The following is a 20,498-nucleotide window of genomic DNA, read 5'->3' on the forward strand; positions in this document are numbered from 1 at the left end:
GAAAAGCGGCTGCAGAGAGGGGTTGCAATTTTTGTTCCTTCTTCAATCAGACTCAGAAGCCATTTAAGGGTTAGCCTTGACGAAGTCAACACCCTTCTTGATGTTCTTCTTGAGGTCACCGAGGGCGGTCTGGATGAGACCCTGCTCGTACTCGTTGACGGGGCCAACCTCGTGGATCTTCTCAACACCGTTGGGGCCGAGCTCGACCTTGGAGGCGAAGAAGTCAACACCCTGGTCCTTGAAGAGAGGGCTCTCAACGAAGGTGGGCTCGACGATGCCCTTCTCGCCCTTGGCGGCCTTGAGGAGGGACTCGGCGAAGCGAGCACCAGCCATAGCCATGGAGAGGGTGGCGGAACCAGCACCGTCCTTGGCCTTGACGACCTCGTCACCACCGAACTGGATGCGGTTGACCAGCTCGTCACGGGCGGTGCCAGAGATGTCGGGGTGGTTGGACTGGGAGAGGAGGGGAACGATGGTCACACCGGAGTGGCCACCGATGACGGTGACAGCCTCGTTGGCGGGGTTGGTGCCCTTGACCTGGGAGATGAAGCGGGAGGCACGGACAACGTCCAGGGTGGTGACACCGAAGAGGCGCTTGGGGTTGTAGACACCCTTGGACTTGTAGACCTCGGAGACGATGGGGACGGTGGAGTTGACCTGGTAACAGGATTAGTGCAAGATTCGATGGATTTGGTGGTTATTTTAACACGTACGGGGTTGGCGATGACGAGGATGTTAGCCTCGGGAGCAGCCTCAGCGGCGGCCTTGGCGAGGTCGCGGACGATGGAGGCGTTGGTGTTGAAGAGGTCTGCAAATGGCGTGATTAGTATTCTGACGCTCGTGCCTTTTCTAGTTTTGAAGTGGTCCAGCGCATACCATCACGGGTCATGCCGGGCTTGCGGGGAACACCGGCAGGGATGAGGACGATCTCGGAGCCGGCGAGAGCATCGCGGAGGCCAGAGGGGGTAGGGTCGTAGCCAGTGACGGTGCTGTTGGTGTTGATGTGGCTGAGATCGGCAGCGACACCTGTTTAAAGCTTCTGTTAGTCGACTCCGATGATCGGATGGAGGTTTCAGACTTGGGGGGTGGAAGGGAGAAGTTGTGCGACGTACCAGGTCCACCGCGGATGTCGTAGAGGGCGAGGTCAGTGACAAGGGGGTTGAGCTTCATGAGCAGGGACAGGGGCTGGCCAATGCCACCGGCGGCACCGAGAACGGCAACCTTGGAGGCCTGAAGATGGAGATTGCGATGGTTAGCAAGGTGACAAGAGAGCTCCGAGGCAATGTTTTTTGTGACATACCTGGCTGGCAGAAGCGGAGAAGCCACGCTTCTGGAAGAGGTTGAAGGTCTGACGAGCAGCGAACATCTTGACTGTGAAGGATAGACAGAAGTGAATCTATCTGGAAGAAGGATGGAGAGATGGAGAAGAGGGAAGAGAAACAATTGCGATGGAGAGGAAAGGAAGGAGAGAAAGAGAAGGAGAAGGAAGGGGAGAAGCCGTCGGTGGCCGGTGAGCGCGAAGGATTTTGGGGCGGCTAAATGGCTCCGTTTCCGATCCCCACGGCAGCCATCGGATCATCTTGTCCTTCTTGTCTGTCCACTGGCCCTGCGACTCGCTCCGGTTCCGTCCTACCGACCCTCATGCTGGTCGTCGATGGTTCTCCGATGCCAATGGGGGTCCTGTTACTATTCGGCACCGAGATTTAACTCCTCTAAACAATTGCATTCATTGCCACGTTGCTATGGGATCTGCTCCATCCTCCTATTTTAGCCGATGGCCACGTCCGAACGTTCCATCTACCCGTTGTCCTGTCTACGGCGCACTACTACGGAGTTCTCCACACTCAGCCCAAATCCCATTGCGCACGGGGACAGCGATGCTAACAAGTCTTGCTTGGTGCAGGGACTACGTATAGACAACTAGTCATCACCATATCCACACACATGTACAAACAATAGTGAACAATAAGATATCCTCTCAATGCGCTCCAAACGCCTGCGCTTGTAAAACAACCCAAGCACCAATGAACAATAGTCCAGAAAAGTAACAGGGAAAAGCAAAAACAAGGGGAAAGTAAAGAAATATGTACCACAACTATCGCAAGAAGTGCAGGACAGCCCAGCAAAACAGGAAAAATAACACCACTCCGCCCCAGAAGATCCATTTGTCTTGTCTTGCGCGACGCTCAACCCTGCGAATGGTGTCGCCGCTGACGCCCAGTGTGTTTGCAACGCTGTAGAGTCGACGCTGCGTGCCCTTCAGCACTTCACGCTGTTGTCCCAAATCCGCAAGCACAGCACGACCACGATCAAGAAACTCGTCGATCTGGGTGTTGGTGCTCGCTAGGAAGCTTTGTTCGCGAAGCGCATGTGTTTCCCGGTTGTAGTCGGCCGGTGAAGCTCCAAAGCTGAGCCCCGATCGTGAAGAGGAAGGACCAAACGCGGACGACTGGGGGAGAGATGATTGGGCATAGGGGTTCTCCGGTGTAGCTGTGTGATGAGGGCGTCGACCGAGGAGCTCATTGCGGTTGGTGACAGATTGCTGTAAAAAAAAACATTGTTAGCTACTCAACTCTTGACGCTGCTTGAGAATTTGTGAGTGCGATGCTTACAGCTTCCTCTCGCTCTTTCCGTAGTCTATCAAAGTGTTGCCGGTAATCTGCCAATTCTGTTCGGAAGTTCTTGACTCGTTCGAAGGCCTTCTCTTGTTTTTCCGGAATCAACTCCTTCTTAGACAAGGCAGAGTAGTCGTCAACGGTGCGCGATAGCGATGCTAGCGAAGCAGCAATCTGTCCTACAATGCGCATAGTCTTAGCTTCCATCTGTTGCGTAGTAGAGCCGCTACAAGCACCAATTTCGAAACCTACCTTGTAGTGCGGCAGATGATGTAGCTGGCGATTGGGAGAAGGTGTCCAGATCACGGCGGATAGCAGATGACTGCTTGAGGGCGGAATTGAAGAGGGAATTCTAAGCAATAGAGAATATAAGCGTCAGACATAGGAATAAACCAAACATTCTGAGGTCCGAAAGACTTACCATTATGTTGCGGTGTACCCTACCGGGTGAGTGCGCTGTATACAATTCCGACCACAAAGAGAGAAGTAAAGCTTGAGTTGCAGACTCTATTCTCTCTCCAAGAGTATAAAACCTCGAGGCTTATCTCTGGGATAGTAAATAGCCGGCACCAAGAAATAGCGACGTGTCAGGAGGTATCTTCTATATCAGGCTAATAATGATGCTGGCCAAGGCCACATGTTCTTGCAGAGGCCACGATTCTGACGGCGCTGACCGCCCCTGCCACTGCAGTCATTCGTGCGGCCTGACCCGCTTCAGCTCGGTCCGAACAAAAGTAAGTCCATGCAGGAAGCTAGAGATGTGACTAAAAGCTCTCGACTTTACAATCTACGTCATTCGATTTTACTTTTTCCTCTGTTGTTGTCTACCCCGCGCGACAAAATACCTTGACCTTTTCGACAATCGCAAAGTAGTTCATGCCCTCGTTCCTACGATGACTGCTGTGCTAAGAAGAGATCGATCCATTGGGGATATACTAGTAACAGACACATTAAGACGCCCAAATCTGCACAAACGCCTCATGTACCCTAGAGAAGTACAACGAAAAGCAAGAAGACAATAAACCACGGAATTAACACTGAATATCGCGACCCTTCACGAAGTGCTCCGTCTCAATGTCAGGCCTTATTTCGGAGGGTACTTGTTCTGCAGAAGCCATCTAGGAAACGTCACCACATTAGCAAATACTGTTCGCTCACACGTATTTCAGATAGATACTCACTTGCTAACAAAGTAGTCCACGGCACCAAAAGCACCAACAGCGCCAGAGCACCATCCAATCAATTCCCACGAAAGCTGCCCAGCAGCATGCTTCCGGTATGCTCCATACCCCAGGCCGGCTCCAGTCAAGGCCAGAATCACAGCGTTTCCGAGGTAGACAGGGTTGTGCGCGTTGTGACGCACCGAACCAGCCTTCGCTTTGGCTTTAGCCTTAGCCTTGCTCTTCACTTTCCGTTCTTCGTAGGCTTCCCGCTCCTCTTCTTCTCGCTCTATCCGCTCAGCCTGGGTGGTGGTCTGCACGTCCTGCTTCAAGAAGTCGGAGTCCACGGCCTGGACATGCGGCGAGTCGACGTCAACCAAGGAAGCGGTGCTCTCGGCTTCATCGCGGTACACTCCGCCAACGCTGGGGGCACGGCTATACGGCTGTTAGCTGCATGAAGGGGGTTTTGATTTTGTTTCTATTGTTGACTTACGCCTGTCCATCATGTTAGCGGATCTGCATAGTCTGGAGTGGTGCAGTACAGGCACTGGACGCTAGGCAGTGGAATGACTGAAGACTTACCTCCTCTGCAGATTGCTTAGGACCTTTGGCAGCAGCTTCTGCGTAAGACATGATGAATAGATGACTCGTGTGGTTTGAGAGAAAAAAGTGATCTAGGACGTCATCGTCAGCGCATCCGGGTCGGAAGTATGTCTAAGAACAAGAGTACTCAGCAACGACCGAAAGGGACCAAGTAAACGCACAAGTAGATTTTGATTCAAAGTGACTATGAGATAAGACGTAATAGGCCGGCGCACGAGAAAGTATCGAGGTAGGTTTCAGGGGATGAGAAGCGCGAGTATTTATGGACACGAGAACCGTCCGAGAGGAATGACATCACGTCATAGATTCCCTGGCGGAGGTTGGCCCATGCGATGAGCGCCGCCAAGACCTTCGTGCCGGACGCAACGCACTGGCGGCTACGCAACGCTCTAAGGTTGTTCCTGATGGGTCTACCCAATTACTGCTCTGCAAGGCATAGATCTAGACGGGCTGTGCATCTATCGAAGTGGGCTGGTTCACGCTTTAGGTACAACTTGTGCGGCCAATAACATGGTCCATGATATCCTGCAGGGCCAACCATCTTGGTAAATACGCAACATAGGAAATGCATTGGGAAATATCTAGGCTGTACTCGACAGACCGTGGCGGTCGTGAAAGGAGAAAACATTGAATGATTTTAATACATATTACAACAAGGCCAAAAGAAACTCCGATCGTAGATAGCTAGTATACTGCGCCGGTCGGGGTCTCACAGTGTAGGGAAGAGCTTACAAGAGAAGCTCCAGGGGGTTCTCAACAACCTTCTTCAGCTCCTTGATCCACTCGGCACCGACAATACCATCGACGACACGGTGGTCGAAGCTGCCAGTGACGATGATCTGGTCATCCCACTCAACGGCGGTGCCCTCCTCAGTCTCGACGGGGACGGCAACCTTGCGGATGGTGCCAACAGCCAGGATACCGGCCTGAGGGGGGTTGATGACTGCGGCGAAGCGCTCAACAGCAGGGTTCATACCCATGTTGCTGATGGTGAAAGTGCCACCCTGGTACTCCTCGGGCTTGAGCTTGTTGTCGCGGGCGCGCTTGCCCAGGTCCTTGATCTGGTTGGAGATGCTGGACAGACCACGGCCCTCAACGCCCTTGACGATGGGGGTGATGAGGCCGTTGGGGGTAGAGACGGCAACGCTAACGTCGACAGTGTTGTGCTGACGGATGACGGTCTGGCCGTTCTCCTCATGCCAGCTGGAGTTGACGACGGGGACCTTCTTGAGGGCGGCGCCGCAGGCCTTGACGAGGAAGTCATTGACGGAAAGCTTGTACTTGCCCTCGGAGGAAGCGTTCAGGGCCTGGCGAAGCTTGAGGAGCTTGCTCACAGACAGGGTGGTGGAGACGTAGAAGTGAGGGTTCTCGCGCACGGACTGCTGGAGACGGCTAGCAATGGTCTTGCGCATGGAGGTCAGGGGGATGTCCTCGTAGGTAGGGCCAGCGGCGGCAGAAGCACTGGGCTTGTACTTCTCAACGTCCTCCTTGGTGATCTGGCCACCACGTCCGGTACCCTTGAGAGCCTTGATCGGCACACCCTTCTCCAAAGCCAGGGCCTTGGCAGCAGGGCTGATGGAAGGCTCACGGTCCAGACTGGGCTGGAGTCTCTCGCCCGAAGTCTCAGGCTCCACGGCAGCAGGGGCAGGCTCAGAGGCCGGGGCAGCATCAGCAGCCTGGGACTCCTGCTTGCTCTCTTCAGCGGCAGGAGCAGCCTTCTCACCACCAGCATCCTCCAGGCTGAAGGACTCGAAAGCGGCAACATCGACACCCTCCTCAACCAAGACGGCGATAGGCTAATGCAATAGCGGTCAGCAAAGAACTGGGTGGGGGCCAAGAACAAAGCATAGGGATTAACACATACAGCGCCGACAGAGACATCCTTCTCGCCAGTCTCCTTGAGAACCTTGGCCAGAACACCCTCTTCCTGGAACTCAAAGTCCATCTGGGCCTTATCGGTCTCGATCTCTACCAGAACATCACCGGGCTGCAGGGAATCACCGGCCTTCTTCTGCCAAGCCCCAATGTTTCCGGCGGACATGGTCGGCGACAAGGCCGGCATGCTGATGACAGTGTGGGGAGGGAAGGCTGCAGAAACAACATGTCAGAATCCGATCGTCCACAAATCAAAGGCGTTGGGAATAACGGCATACACTTGGAGGCATAAAAACGGGAGAGGGCGGAAAGGGAAGGCAATTGAGACCTAGAAAGACGCACAAGTATGATTAGCATGCTTCGCAGACAGCCAGATAGCCTTCATATAGGTGGCGCAACGTACTGAGCGATATCCTTGAATCTGTGAACAGTTTGCGGCCGCTTCAGGGAGAGGGCGCCTTTGGAGAGGAACATGGCGCTGGGAGCGCGCATCCGGACAGCAGAGGCAACCATGGCGCCCAAATGCTATATGTGATAGGAAAAAGACCCGAGACGGGGAGTGAGGAGATTAAATGGGATGAAAGGGGGAGCCGGAGACGTATCTGGCGGATTGAAAGGGCCCGTATCAGAGAGTTGAGAACTGCAGCTCCAGGAACTTTTCTGTTGAGCTTCCCGGTGAGCGTTCGGAATAGACTCGCCGGGCGCCGCCGTGGCCTGATTATGTCAGCGCAGCGGATGTGGCCCCTAGCGGCAGCCGTACATTCTCCCCGTCCGCGGAGTGAACACGCATCAGTTCCCCAGCGTCCAGGAGGCTAGAGGGCCCTTTCTTTCAGACCTGCATATACCCCTTTAGTCGCTTTCCAGTCCCATGTGGACCCCTCGTCTGCCTAATTTCCAACACTCCGGACGGAGTCTTGCATAAATGGCGGAAGTCGAGAATGGCTCTGTGAACGAGCCACCAACCCAAACATCTACAACCCTGCCGCCGGTAGACAACAAGGAGGAGGATACCGGCGATGTTCTAGCGCATACGGAACCACCTGTGGATGGAGATGAACTCACACTGCCGGAGGCGTCGGACCGTCAAGGAATTGATACTCAGGAATCAGAAGAGGCTCCTTCATCACCAGAACCATCAAATACTGCTGAGAACACAGAGTCACCGGATCAAGCCGCAAGCTCTCCGGAGGGAGCCGTCGCATCATCAGAGCCCAAGGCCGACGCCGAGCCTGAGTCGACCTCGAAGCTCGATACACAGAATCAACCTGCAGATTCATCACCGGCAGTTCCGGCCGTCAACATTGAAGAGGAGTCTTCAGCTGACAAGCAAGATGTTGCTTCCATCCCGCATCAAGATGAGCTTCCCTCCGATTCACGCATGCGCTCCGATTCAAGATCGACGACGGCCACATTTGCGACGCATCGCTCGGTCACAGTCAGCTCTACTGTCTTCATTGTGACGGCATTGGATACAATCGGTGCATCCAAGGAAGCGCGGAGGAGCAAAGAACTTGAAGATGCTGTGAAGGATGCCCTCGCAAATGTCAAACAATCGGATGGTCAGCCCATTGACCCTGAGCTTATATTTCGCCCTCTACAGCTGGCCACAAAGACCTTTAGTATTCCTCTTCAGGTCACTGCGCTCGACTGCATCGGAAAATTGATAACCTACTCATACTTCGCCTTCCCTTCAGCTCAAGATGGGAAGACGTCGGAATCGGAGGCCAACCCTGAACAGCCACCACTGATTGAGCGAGCGATTGATGCAATCTGCGATTGCTTTGAGAACGAAGCCACACCTGTTGAGATTCAACAACAGATTATCAAATCACTTCTTGCGGCAGTTCTGAACGACAAGATCGTTGTGCATGGAGCGGGTCTCCTTAAGGCTGTCCGCCAAATTTACAACATCTTTATATACTCCAAATCCTCTCAGAATCAGCAAATCGCCCAAGGGTCCTTGACACAGATGGTCAGCACTGTATTCGATAGGGTTCAGGTTCGATTGGACCTGAAAGAGCTACGTTTGCGCGAGGGTGAGAAAGGGCAGACTAGCTCTTCAGATGCTGTGACTCTAGAAACAGCCGAGACACCCCAGGCGACGGAGGATGATCAGGAGTCAGACGCCCCTTCTGCAGTAGCATCCGACCAGCCTGTCACGAAGGAGCCTGTGGAGAAATTGACGTTGCAAAGTTTTGAGTCAAGCAAGGATGTGACGTCGGTCAACGACAATGCTCCCACAATGGTGACTCGTGCCAGAGGCAATCAGAGATCTGCTCGGTCAATGTCTGCAGCGTCAGCAGAGGACATTGACGGCACTACCGATGATGATGAAGACGAAATATATGTCAAGGACGCGTTCTTGGTTTTCAGGGCACTCTGCAAGTTGAGTCATAAAATACTGAGCCATGATCAACAACAAGATCTCAAGTCCCAGAATATGAGATCAAAATTGCTGTCCTTGCACCTTATTCATTACCTCATCAACAACCACGTCGTGGCCTTTACATCTCCGCTCCTTACCATCAAAAATAGCTCCAACAGCCCGGATGCTATGACACTACTACAAGCTGTCCGACCTCATTTGTGTTTGAGTTTGAGTCGGAATGGGTCTAGCTCGGTGCCCAGGGTCTTCGAAGTTTGCTGTGAGATATTTTGGCTGATGCTGAAGGATATGAGAGTGATGATGAAGGTCAGTATGCTTCACTGAAATTTTCGCGCGAGTCATTCTGACAGTCAGCAGAAAGAACTCGAGGTTTTCCTAAAAGAGATATACTTGACAATTCTCGAGAAGCGCAATTCTCCCCTTTTCCAGAAACAGTACTTCATGGAAATTCTGGAGCGGTTGGCAGGTAATCCGCGCGCCTTAGTTGAAATGTACCTCAACTACGACTGCGACAGAACCGCGTTGGAGAACATTTTCCAAAAGTATGTCATAGTTCCAACTACCCCGGCACAGTTTCTGACTATCTTACAGCGTTATTGAGCAATTGTCACGATATGCAAGTATACCAGTCACGGTCACCGCTTTTCAGCAACAACAGTATCAAGAGCACCATGTCAAGATCTCGACTATCGGTAATGACTGGCATCAAAGGGGGACTTTACCACCCAACCTTACCACAGCTAGCGTAGCCAATGTTCATCAGCCAAACCTACAGCATGTGCCTCCTGATTATATACTGAAGAACCAGGCGGTCGAGTGCCTGGTGGAAATCCTTCAGTCATTAGACAACTGGGCCTCGCAGCGTCTGGTCGATCAAGCAGCGCCGGTTCTCAACTCATCTTCTCAGAAGTCGATCGACAACCCCAGGGACTCAATGGAAACAACTGCCGGTACTTATCTTTCCTCTCCGAGGATCGAAAGCACTGATGGCAGTACCACTCCAGTGGCGGAGGACGACCCGAGCCAGATTGAGAAGGTCAAGCAAAGAAAGATTGCCTTCACCAACGCCATCCAACAGTTCAACTTCAAGCCCAAGCGGGGAGTCAAGCTTTTCATCAAAGATGGCTTTGTACGTTCCAGCTCACCTGAGGACATTGCCGCGTTCTTTTTCCGCAATGATCGGTTGGATAAAGCCATGATAGGTGAATATCTCGGCGAAGGAGATGCCGAGAATATTGCTATAATGCATGCTTTTGTTGATATGATGGAATTTTCAAAGCGCCGCTTCGTCGATGCTCTGCGTCAATTCCTACAGCACTTCCGCTTGCCAGGAGAAGCACAGAAGATCGATCGTTTCATGCTCAAGTTTGCAGAGCGCTATGTAACCCAGAACCCGAACGCATTTGCAAACGCGGATACGGCGTACGTTCTTGCTTACTCCGTCATCATGCTTAACACAGATCAGCATAGTGCCAAGATCAAGGGACGCCGTATGACGAAGGAGGATTTTATCAAGAACAACCGGGGTATCAACGATAATCAGGATTTGCCCGATGACTATCTTGGTTCCATCTACGACGAAATCGCAAACAACGAGATTGTGTTAGATACTGAAAGAGAGCATGCTGCCAATCTTGGCATCCCAACCTCTGCACCCAGCGGCGGCCTCGCGTCCAGGGCTGGACAAGTTTTTGCAACCGTGGGACGAGATATTCAAGGTGAAAAGTATGCGCAGGCCTCCGAGGAAATGGCAAACAAGACCGAGCAGCTTTACCGTAGTCTGATACGAGCACAGCGGAAGACAGCTGTCAAGGAAGCTCTCTCACGCTTCATCCCGGCAACCTCTGTCCAACATGTTGGGTCCATGTTCAATGTCACCTGGATGTCTTTCCTTTCTGGTTTGTCTGCTCCAATGCAGGATACCCAATACCTCGAAATTATCCGGCTTTGCATGGGAGGTATGAAGCTTGCTATCCGCATCAGTTGCGCGTTCGAACTTGAAACCCCTCGGGTCGCGTTCGTGACGGCCTTGGCCAAATTTACCAACTTGGGCAACGTCAGGGAGATGGTAGCAAAGAATGTGGAGGCGTTGAAAGCCTTGCTTGATGTCGCTCTCACGGAAGGAAACCATCTCAGGGGCTCCTGGAGAGAAATTCTCACCTGCGTCAGTCAACTCGATCGTCTTCAACTCCTCACCAATGGGGTCGATGAAGGATCACTACCTGATGTCTCTCGAGCTCGCATTGTGACACAACCATCCACGGACGGATCTCGGAAGTCGATGCAAGCATCAAGGAGGCCTCGTCCCCGATCAATCAACGGACCTACAGCTTTCCGTTCTGAGGTTGCAATGGAGAGTCGATCTGCAGAAATGATAAGGGGAGTGGACCGCATCTTCACCAATACGGCCAATCTCTCTCACGAGGCCATCATTGATTTCATTAAGGCCCTGAGCGAGGTCAGCTGGCAAGAGATTCAATCGTCTGGGCAAACTGAATCTCCTCGGACGTATAGCTTGCAGAAATTAGTAGAAATCAGCTACTACAACATGACAAGAGTGAGGATAGAATGGTCAAAGATTTGGGAGGTCCTCGGGCAACACTTCAATCATGTGGGTTGCCATTCAAACACGACAGTGGTCTTCTTCGCTCTCGATTCGCTTCGCCAACTTTCGATGCGCTTTATGGAGATTGAGGAGCTGCCGGGTTTCAAGTTCCAGAAAGACTTCCTCAAGCCTTTCGAGCATGTTATGGCGAATAGCAACGCTGTCACCGTCAAAGATATGATTCTTCGTTGTCTCATCCAAATGATCCAGGCACGCGGTGACAATATTCGCTCAGGTTGGAAAACTATGTTTGGCGTCTTTACGGTTGCTGCTCGCGAGCCTTATGAAGGAATTGTCAATATGGCTTTCGAGCATGTCACCCAGATCTACAACACTCGCTTTGGTGTGGTTATAACACAGGGCGCCTTCCCTGACCTCATTGTCTGCCTCACTGAGTTCTCCAAGAATTCAAAATTCCAGAAGAAGTCGTTACAGGCAATTGAGACCTTAAAATCTACTGTTACGAAAATGTTGAGGACTCCAGAGTGCCCGCTGTCTCACCGCGGTGCGTCAGCGGAGGGCTTCCACGAAGATGCTACCAACCTTTCCCAGCAGCTTACCCGTCAATCCAAGGAGGAGCAATTCTGGTACCCAATTTTGATCGCGTTTCAAGACGTGCTGATGACCGGTGACGACCTTGAAGTCCGGTCACAAGCGTTGACGTATCTTTTCGAGACACTGATCCGTCATGGCGGTGAATTTCCGCAAGAATTCTGGGATGTGCTTTGGAGGCAGCTTCTGTATCCTATCTTTGTGGTGCTACAGTCCAAATCGGAAATGTCTAAGGTGCCCAACCATGAAGAGCTTTCTGTGTGGCTGTCAACCACCATGATCCAGGCACTGAGGAATATGATCACCCTGTTCACCCATTACTTCGACGCATTGGAGTATATGCTCGGTCGCATTCTCGAACTCCTCACTCTGTGCATCTGTCAAGAGAATGATACGATTGCTCGGATCGGTAGCAACTGTTTGCAGCAACTGATCTTACAGAATGTTACTAAGTTCCAGCTGGAACACTGGAAGAAGGTCGTTGGCGCCTTTGTCGAGCTATTCAGCAAAACTACAGCCTATGAACTCTTTACTGCTGCTGCGTCTATGTCTTCGAAATCACCTGGCTCGCTAAAACCTGCGAATGGAGAATCGGCATCGAATGAAGAATCCGGGCAAGAGTCTTCCGAATCCGCGTCCGATCAGGAACCCGCTGCCGAAGCACAAAAGGCCAATGGGACTCAAAATGTGACCCCTGAGCACGAAGAGGGTGACATGCCTGCGGCCTCAACTCCTTCATTGGAGGATTACAGACCTCAGGCAGACGCCCAGCAGCAGCCGGCCGCTGTGACCGTGGCTCGACGCCGGTTTTTCAACCGTATCATAACCAACTGTGTGCTTCAGTTGCTCATGATTGAGACTGTTCATGAACTTTTTTCGAATGATAAAGTCTACGCCCAGATTCCCAGTCACGAGCTCCTTCGCCTGATGGGTTTGCTGAAGAAGAGTTATCAGTTCGCGAAGAAGTTCAACGAGGACAAGGAATTGCGGATGCAGCTTTGGCGTCAAGGGTTCATGAAGCAACCTCCCAACCTCCTCAAACAGGAGAGTGGAAGTGCCGCCACCTATGTTCACATCCTCTTCCGAATGTATCACGACGAAAGGGAGGAGCGGAGAAGCAGCCGGGCTGAAACGGAAGCGGCTTTGATTCCGTAAGTGTTACGACCGAAGTTTCGTAGAAAAGTGGCGATTCAGGCATTTTTACTAACCGGACATCTTTGCACCCCAGACTCTGTGCCGATATTATTCGCAGCTTCGTCCGCCTTGATGAAGACTCCCAGCATCGTAATGTAGTAGCCTGGCGTCCAGTTGTTGTGGATGTCCTCGAGGGCTACACCAACTTCCCTACCGAGGGCTTCGACAAGCACATTGGGACTTTTTACCCACTAGCTGTTGATCTTTTGGCTCGTGACCTGAACCCCGAGATTCGGACTTCGCTCCAATCCTTGCTACGCCGCATCGGTGAGGCGAAACTAGGTATACCTGTCGGCCAAACATCTTTGCCGTCTGGTCACAGGAACTCTGTGTCGAGCCAGTATTCCCGCAAACACAGCGGAGGACACTAGACGAGAAGGCCAACACTCGAGTGTATTGTGTTCATGTTGTTCTTTTTACTATTCGTTTTGCGCTTTTCTTGGATATCCTCCCCTACAGGACCGTAGGGCGTTCTATCACTCGGGAGGAGTATTGATGTAGACCTAGCACAGCATTGCATCATTTTCAATTATTACCCTTTGAGGCTGTTGATTTCAACGGGCTTATATTCTATGTACAAAATAGCAATTATCATGGGAGCGTTTCCGTTATGATCGGTCTGAGTCACTGAGCCATTATCAGTAAACTGGCATGTGCCCTTAGGCATGGGCGAGCTGCGGTAGGCCTTGCGAGGCCAACATCGGTTAAAGTGCTACAAGGTCTCTACTGAATGGTTCTGATCATAAGGACCGAATTTCATCCAGGGTTGGGATCTCTCCGGATGCATAATGGGTCAAAAGAAAGTCCATGTCATAGTCATCCAGCTGAACAAGGTCCTCTAAGCTCCATGACTCGCAAAGTCCAGACATCCTATAATATCGATCAGTGGGGGGGAGGCCATCGTACCGAAAGCATGGCAAGACTAGGACAAGCGTACCACTTCATTCGTTTCGGGCCTTGGTCAGGATTGGGGGCGATCTTTCTCAGCTTCCTCCGCAGCTTGCCCACGTTGTCTATGGCGGCACCCATATTATCGGGGAGGGTGTCCGCTATCTTCTTGCGGACAATGCTGGCCAATTTGGGTCCGTTCCCATTGGTACTGACCATAATCTGCAATGGCCCATCGCGATGTACGCTACCAAAGTAAAAATCACATTCCGACGGTACATCAGCTATGTTTGCAGGGATCCGCTTCTCCTTGCAGAGCTTCCAGACCTGTGTCGAGGCGTCTGGGTCATCAATGGCACAGAGCACCATATCTGCGCCTTCCAAATCGGCAGCCTCAAAGTTCCTATCAATGTGATTTACTTGTCCCTCTGCTACCCTGAATGCCACTTCATCATTAAGACCGGCGGTAGGACAGACGACGGTTACTTTGGCATCGGCATTGAGGGCGTGGAGGATGCGACCTGCAGCCACCTGAGGCGATTGAAGTCCTCGGTAAGCAAGAATTATATATAATGAGTCAGGACAAACGGTCTAAGCAAGGGGGAGGCTCACTTCTCCACCACCGACAACCAGAACATGTTTCGCTTTCGCCTGCCAGGCGACTATGAGGGAGCCTCCTCCTTGAACGGGAGGGAATCTGTGTGCCATGATTCGACAATGTGCAGGCCAGTTTTAACTCACTTGACCGCGGGGTTACAGGGAGCTTATCTCACACTCCGACGGTTTGGTGGAAAAGCAGCAAGTGGGGGAGCTCCAGTACGGGGAGCCACAGGAACCCAAATTGCTTTCGTTTTCGAACCTCCACTTGAAATTTTTCCCGACGAGAAAACTCCGGACTAATTTTCTTTTTCTTTCATTTCCCTCCGCTTCTCCCTTCCCCTTCTCCCTTCCCCTTCCTTTTCTTTCTTTCTCCTTGCTTCCCTCCCTTCCGGCGCTTGAGATGATCTTGCTGCCTACCTTGTCTTCTCTTCCCTCTTGATCAATGGTCTATGTCTTTTAGTTCATCACAATTCTAAGATGCGGGGAGTACAGATCTTCTCAGGGACCTCCCACCCCCTCCTGGCTGAAACCATCTGTGAACGCCTGGGGACCCAGCCGGCTCGTGCCGATCTTGGGAAATTCAGCAATGGCGAGACCAGTGTAAACATCGGGGTTTCAGTGCGTAACCAAGATGTTTACATCGTCCAGAGCGGCAGCGGAAAGATTAATGACAGTGTCATGGAACTCTTGATCATGATCTCTGCCTGCAAGGGCGGGTCCGCAAAATCTATCACAGGTGTGTGCGGACATCTTCCCCGCCAATCCAATCTTGTTGTTGGCTGACCCATACTTCTTACATTCAGCGGTCATGCCGTATGCTTTTACTTGACTCCATGGCTGCACGTCTGATGCTGACACAAACGAGGTACTTCCCGTACTCCCGCCAGTCTAAGAAGAAGAGTCACCGTGGTGCCATCACTGCCCGCATGTTGGCCAACCTTCTCTCGATCGCTGGGGTGGACCATGTGATAACTTTGGATCTGCATGTGAGTCACAAGGCGATCTGTCTGTTGCGCTGGTTTCGCAAATGCTTTATTGCGTGGCATGGATGGAGTTCTTATGAACGTGATCGCTAGGCATCCCAAATGCAGGGGTTCTTCGGAAAGCCCGTGGATAACCTGTTCGCCGAGCCCTTCATCGCCCGCTGGATTCGTATGAACGTGCCGGGTTGGCGCGAAGCTGTTGTGGTCAGCAAGAATGCAGGAGGCACCAAGCGTGTCACCTCGCTAGCAGATACACTCAAGCTCAACTTTGGCATCGTCACGACTGATAGGAGGCGTCCGAAGGTACCTCTGGCTATGACGGACAGTACTGTCTTTTTCGATTCTATCGAGGAAGAGAGTACCCCCGTCGCCAAGGACAAGGACCAGGACCCTTTCACTCTCCACCTACAAAGTGGAACTAGTGACTGCAGTCAATCCGGAGATCTCAGGGGTGAACCAAACACCAACATGGAGTCTCTCGTAGCGGCAAATTACTTGCGCCCTGAAACTCCCTCAGGCGCTCGTCGCCCGTCGGAGTTGGAAGCTGCACATGAGTATACTGATGTGCGAGTGCGGGAGGTCATCACCGGGCGGCTTGTTCAAGGTCACCTGGTGGACGACGACTACCCGTCAACCGGCCCTACTTCGCATCCCGCCTCGGGGGAAACCACCCCAGGGCAGAATGCCAGCCGGGATGAGCCCGAGACGGTGCCCGACTCAATGGTGAACTCTCTCATATCCAACACTTCTTCCCTTCCTGGCGACCATGCTCTAGGTGGCTCATTCGATGCTGCTGAATCTTCGGACGAAGAGGGCAGCGCTGGAAAGCACGTTGAGCAGGAAAAGACTATCACGCTGGTCGGTGACGTCCGTGATAGGACTGTGTTCCTTGTCGATGATATGATCGACAAGAGTAAATCATGGACTGCGGCAGCAGAGACTGTAGTGAAGAAGGGTGGCGCCAAGAAGGTATACTGCATTGCCACCCATGGCCTGTTCACGGAGGAGTCCCTCGAACAAATGGAGGCTTGTGAGTCGATTGACCACATCGTCGTCACGAATAGCTTCCCTGTTCCACCGCAGGTGGTGAAGAGGTCAAAGAAGTTGATTGTCATTGATATTTCAAGTCTCTTGGCTGAAAGCATCAGACGCCATCATTACGGTGAAAGGTTAGTTGCCTTCTAAACTTGATACAGGATGATTGCTAATTTGTCCAAGTGTTTCGGCATTGTTCCACCTTACTGACTGATTCGGGGTTGTCAATTGGCTTCAGCCTTGGGCATCCGAAGGGTCCTGGCGCTCCTTGCCTTCCCTTCTTTTCCAATTTCCTTCCCGAGTATTCCTGGCAACACTATAATAAGCCTGGACTTCGGTAAGATGATGACTAAAGACAGTGACGAGTAAAATTGATGACTTCTTCCTCTTTTCCGTACAGCGCATGGCGACTTCCTTTGCTTCGATTTATGCGTCGCAAGCATCATCATATACGATGATAACATCAGGATACCTTTTCTCACTCACAACTCATGACTAAAGCTAAAATCCAACCGTACGGTGTGTCCGAGCGACGGCTGCGAATACCAGCCAGCTACACTCGTCGATCATGAAGACTAGCACTACTGTCAAATCAATCAGGCCGGGGCCCGGAACCCTAGTCTCATTAGCCCTTACGATCAAGGCTGTTATTCCCCTTGTCATTTCTGCTTTTTGCGTAGGTGCGCTCAGACCGGTCAATTTGCAATGGCACGGAAATTGAGGAAACACGTCACAACTTTACACCAGCGATGCAGTCCACTCTGGGTACTGCAGGAGCATCTTGTTGGGAAGGGGATAATTCTCTGGACCTAGGTCACAAGATGTTCTTAACGGAGCGTTGGGAGATCATTTGTCCAATCTTGTTCGGCCTATTATCTTTTCATACCATTTGGTGTGTGACGGTAGTGGTGCTGTACAAGGTTGGCCGAGGAATGAAGGCATCAGTTTCTTGGATTTCCATCCTGCGGCCTTGGCCAGTGGAACTGATGCAAGAGAACATCTCGGACATTACAGTATTTTTTAAGTGTAGATTTTTTACAAGTATAGCTTTTGGAATATTACAATTTTTGGCTTTCCACACACATAGATCGATCTTTTGTGACGTGATGGTCTTTACTCCGCCATTTCAGCTCCAGTGCCTCCCAGGATGGGGTGTCTGTATCCCCCGGGTGGAACTTACTCGAGGTTTAACATCGTTCTAACAGGGTTGGGGGCAGAAAGAGATCTAACCTGTAATCTCGGCAGTTTGGCTTGACAGGAGCCAGCTGAAAGACGCCTCACACTTGTTTCCATTCAGTGGCTATCAGAGGTCGTACAGCGGAACGGCCGGGCAGCTGTCCGGTTCCAGTCAGTGGGTATGTTTTCGGGATCCTTGGTGATCAGGTTTAATGACAATAATGGCGGTGTGCATGAGGCCGAGTGTTGAGCGCACAACTTGTACATGTTGGTTGGCGACAGCATTCACTGCGTGCTGCACCTGACACCAGTACCTTCCGCTTGCCGAGATGGCGATGGGTGATGTTATCCAATGTTGATGCCACTTTCCGGAAGCACCGAGAGAGCCCCCGACATGCAAGTTCCGATTAATTGGCAGCTGCGCGAAGACAATCAGCTATGGCAATCAGTTAAACTCTCCCCGGTCATTCGTACGTGATATCAGAATCAAGGGAAATAATGCCGTTGTTCTAGCCCGGTCGAACATGGATCCCAAACAGCTCGTTTACAGGCGCCACCGCAGGACTACACATTTGGCAGGTCATCGAACGAATGGGATTTGTGAAAAAACTTGATGGCTGTGGGGGCCGGCGCCCTTCCGACTCTGATGATAGGAAGGTAACAAAAAGACGTATCGAGAAGCCAAAAGTACCTTGCGTCACCGGGACCACGCTACGCAGCTCGAAGCCCAGCACCATGGGAGACGGAGTGGTCCTAGGGGCAACACTAGTAGGGACCGGTCCAGAAATATGCCCGGGAGCCACTCCCGGTAGATCAGGGAAGCATGCAGTCAAATGTTCGAGTTTCGACTAGGGACGAATTCGCCATTACCTGATTGAGAAGAAAAGCGGGTGCTGTCCCCTCCAAGGTCTGTGAAACTAAGTCGACCATTCGGTGCACCAAAACCAGTCCGGCGATATACCATCCTATTGCATTTTGCTGTTCGCTGGGTCCCCGACAGGGGTACCCATGGACCACGAACCGTGGAGCGCGACTTGGACGACTCGGATGTTTTACACATGCCGCACCTTTCAGCCCGCGGCGTGGCTCTTCAAACATCCCCCGGAAGTCATCAGCAGGGAGCCCATTGCTTCTGGCCCAGGCTGATGCCGTACGAATTTTATGTAACAGTCACACATCTCACGACAGACGACAACTACCAGCCATGTGCGTAAAAATTGGCCTGAGCGCCGAGCCGAGTTGCGAGCCAGTGTCATGCCTGAATAAGAGCATAAGATTAAGAGGGGAAAGCTCGGGGCATTTGACGCACCGCGTGCCCATTCAGTTCATTGGCAGTCAGACACCTAGTCAATCTGGGCGTGAGCGCCCCAGAGACGTCAACTTGGAGCGATGGGCCCCTGTGATTTGCCGCGGCAATTTGAATTTACTCCTTAGTACCAGCCGGCTCTCCGACTAGATCCAGCGCCAAAGCATTTAGCACCTCCAGATGGAGCGGACCCCTGGCATTCAGCGACTCAGTTGAAGGGATCGACGCGTCCGACGAATTTGGGTGAGCGGAGGATTCTCCGCAGGTCAACTATCCTCCGGGCCTCGCTTTGAAAAAAAAAAAAAAAGTGAGGAAATTAACGAGCGATGACGGGTTTGAGAAACAGGCCAGCCGCAATGGACAAAAGTACGGGCTTGCAGGATTGGCAGGCCCGTTTTTGTCACACCAGACAGAGTTTTTTTTTCTTTTTTTTTTCTATTTCGTTTCTTTCTTTTTCTTTTTCTTTCTATACCTCAGCTTGCCATTCCCGAAATTGTGTGCCACTTCAGAGGTTAGTGGACTAGTGGCTGAAATAACCTTAGAGGTATCGCTGGAAACTGGACAATCCCTCCAGCAAGCCACTCATTAATGTACCTGGTTGGCGGGCCCGCGGGTCCTCTGCAAATGCCCGGAGCGATCGGCCAAGGATCAGCAAGGAGCCCGAGAAGGAGGAGAGACTAAATCATCAAGGAATCTTAGTTGGCCGGGAACTCTTTACCCTCAACGCCCGGAACGTTCTTTGCATCGTACATTGAGAGGGGGTGCAGGTAGAGTCAAGGATATGCAGACGGAAGGATGGGTGCAGGTGTCGAAGGTACGAAGAGGGTTATGAATGAAAGGACGATGCGATGCAGATCTTGGCTTGATGGCGAAAAGATGTGCCTGTATATTTGTTGTTTGTCCGGTCGGGGAATCCCTGCTGGTGATGGTGGATCGACTGTAACAGGACGGCGATGGATGCTCCTGTCGTGGGCCGTGAGAGGAGTCGAATTGACTGGAAAGGCACTGTCGGTTGACAACCGGAGCAGCTCGGTGATGTTACATGATCAAACAAGTTGCTAGAAGCTCACCAGACGGGTCATCCTGATGAGATAGACCGGAGATGAGCTGGTCTTCACCAACGACACTAAGATGGTCCGGCTTTCCCAAATCGGCTGGGCATGACGTTTCCAAAAATTCAGAGTGACAAACAGGATACTTTTTCTTATCACCGAAATGGCAAAGAATTGTCTATCATTTCCCAGTTACTTTTCTTCGGACGAGCCCCATCTTCTATCAATTTGGCGGCTGCCTCGACGAGATGGAGGAAGGAGGGTGCAGATGGGGAGATTTGGCACAACATGAACAACCACCATCATGAGTATAAGAATTTACTTGATGCTCCATCAGGATGGCCTATGCTTTCAAGAACCTGGATACTGGATAGACATATTAGCAGCGTCGGGGCAGATCTGCACGCCAAAGCATCAGCGCACCGCAGGGCTGGAACCAGCTTCCAGCCCCCGAACGGAAGCGCATGA

At 51.9% G+C, this 20,498-nt stretch overlaps 9 protein-coding genes across 9 annotated transcripts; 3 read left to right on the forward strand and 6 right to left on the reverse strand.

The window, feature by feature from the left end:
• Positions 1 to 63: 63 nt before the first annotated feature.
• Positions 64 to 1,366, reverse strand: ASPBRDRAFT_29325 (malate dehydrogenase; the record flags this gene model as incomplete). Its single annotated transcript, XM_067622643.1, has 5 exons — positions 64 to 657; positions 714 to 808; positions 877 to 1,026; positions 1,113 to 1,230; positions 1,301 to 1,366. The coding sequence occupies 5 exons, from the start codon at positions 1,364 to 1,366 to the stop codon at positions 64 to 66; spliced, it is 1,023 nt and encodes a 340-aa protein (XP_067479587.1).
• On the forward strand, positions 1,281 to 1,826 carry ASPBRDRAFT_536203 (uncharacterized protein). Its single transcript, XM_067627102.1, has one exon. The coding sequence runs from the start codon at positions 1,412 to 1,414 to the stop codon at positions 1,769 to 1,771; it is 360 nt and encodes a 119-aa protein (XP_067479588.1). The 5' UTR covers positions 1,281 to 1,411; the 3' UTR covers positions 1,772 to 1,826.
• Positions 1,827 to 2,095: 269 nt separating this feature from the next.
• ASPBRDRAFT_123884 (golgi SNAP receptor complex member 2 family protein) lies at positions 2,096 to 2,807 on the reverse strand (the record flags this gene model as incomplete). The annotated part of the gene is made up of 2 exons (XM_067617644.1): positions 2,096 to 2,542; positions 2,613 to 2,807. The coding sequence occupies 2 exons, from the start codon at positions 2,805 to 2,807 to the stop codon at positions 2,096 to 2,098; spliced, it is 642 nt and encodes a 213-aa protein (XP_067479589.1).
• Positions 2,808 to 3,437: 630 nt separating this feature from the next.
• On the reverse strand, positions 3,438 to 4,434 carry ASPBRDRAFT_150276 (uncharacterized protein). The gene is made up of 3 exons (XM_067619317.1): positions 4,358 to 4,434; positions 3,797 to 4,218; positions 3,438 to 3,733 (listed from the first exon to the last, which is right to left on the reverse strand). Exons 1-3 carry the CDS (start codon positions 4,406 to 4,408, stop codon positions 3,700 to 3,702), a joined length of 507 nt encoding a protein of 168 aa, XP_067479590.1. The 5' UTR covers positions 4,409 to 4,434; the 3' UTR covers positions 3,438 to 3,699.
• Positions 4,435 to 4,918: 484 nt separating this feature from the next.
• On the reverse strand, positions 4,919 to 6,903 carry ASPBRDRAFT_42030 (putative pyruvate dehydrogenase complex, dihydrolipoamide acetyltransferase component). Its single transcript, XM_067624719.1, has 4 exons — positions 6,657 to 6,903; positions 6,532 to 6,581; positions 6,243 to 6,466; positions 4,919 to 6,174 (listed from the first exon to the last, which is right to left on the reverse strand). The coding sequence occupies exons 1-4, from the start codon at positions 6,764 to 6,766 to the stop codon at positions 5,107 to 5,109; spliced, it is 1,452 nt and encodes a 483-aa protein (XP_067479591.1). The 5' UTR covers positions 6,767 to 6,903; the 3' UTR covers positions 4,919 to 5,106.
• A 272-nt stretch (positions 6,904 to 7,175) lies between these two features.
• On the forward strand, positions 7,176 to 13,361 carry ASPBRDRAFT_54205 (Arf family guanine nucleotide exchange factor SEC7; the record flags this gene model as incomplete). Its single annotated transcript, XM_067627193.1, has 4 exons — positions 7,176 to 8,945; positions 8,997 to 9,181; positions 9,231 to 12,947; positions 13,025 to 13,361. 4 exons carry the CDS (start codon positions 7,176 to 7,178, stop codon positions 13,359 to 13,361), a joined length of 6,009 nt encoding a protein of 2,002 aa, XP_067479592.1.
• A 369-nt stretch (positions 13,362 to 13,730) lies between these two features.
• On the reverse strand, positions 13,731 to 14,586 carry ASPBRDRAFT_123982 (bifunctional precorrin-2 dehydrogenase/sirohydrochlorin ferrochelatase MET8; the record flags this gene model as incomplete). The annotated part of the gene is made up of 3 exons (XM_067617653.1): positions 13,731 to 13,860; positions 13,928 to 14,409; positions 14,491 to 14,586. 3 exons carry the CDS (start codon positions 14,584 to 14,586, stop codon positions 13,731 to 13,733), a joined length of 708 nt encoding a protein of 235 aa, XP_067479593.1.
• A 369-nt stretch (positions 14,587 to 14,955) lies between these two features.
• On the forward strand, positions 14,956 to 16,710 carry ASPBRDRAFT_195069 (ribose phosphate diphosphokinase subunit PRS1; the record flags this gene model as incomplete). Its single annotated transcript, XM_067620824.1, has 5 exons — positions 14,956 to 15,214; positions 15,282 to 15,291; positions 15,344 to 15,464; positions 15,555 to 16,630; positions 16,680 to 16,710. 5 exons carry the CDS (start codon positions 14,956 to 14,958, stop codon positions 16,708 to 16,710), a joined length of 1,497 nt encoding a protein of 498 aa, XP_067479594.1.
• A 666-nt stretch (positions 16,711 to 17,376) lies between these two features.
• Positions 17,377 to 17,939, reverse strand: ASPBRDRAFT_175357 (uncharacterized protein; the record flags this gene model as incomplete). Its single annotated transcript, XM_067619801.1, has 2 exons — positions 17,377 to 17,543; positions 17,813 to 17,939. 2 exons carry the CDS (start codon positions 17,937 to 17,939, stop codon positions 17,377 to 17,379), a joined length of 294 nt encoding a protein of 97 aa, XP_067479595.1.
• Between the last annotated feature and the right edge of the window lie 2,559 nt (positions 17,940 to 20,498).

The sequence above is a fragment of the Aspergillus brasiliensis genome (genome assembly GCF_001889945.1).
Source record: "Aspergillus brasiliensis CBS 101740 unplaced genomic scaffold ASPBRscaffold_5, whole genome shotgun sequence".
NCBI lineage: Eukaryota > Fungi > Ascomycota > Eurotiomycetes > Eurotiales > Aspergillaceae > Aspergillus > Aspergillus brasiliensis.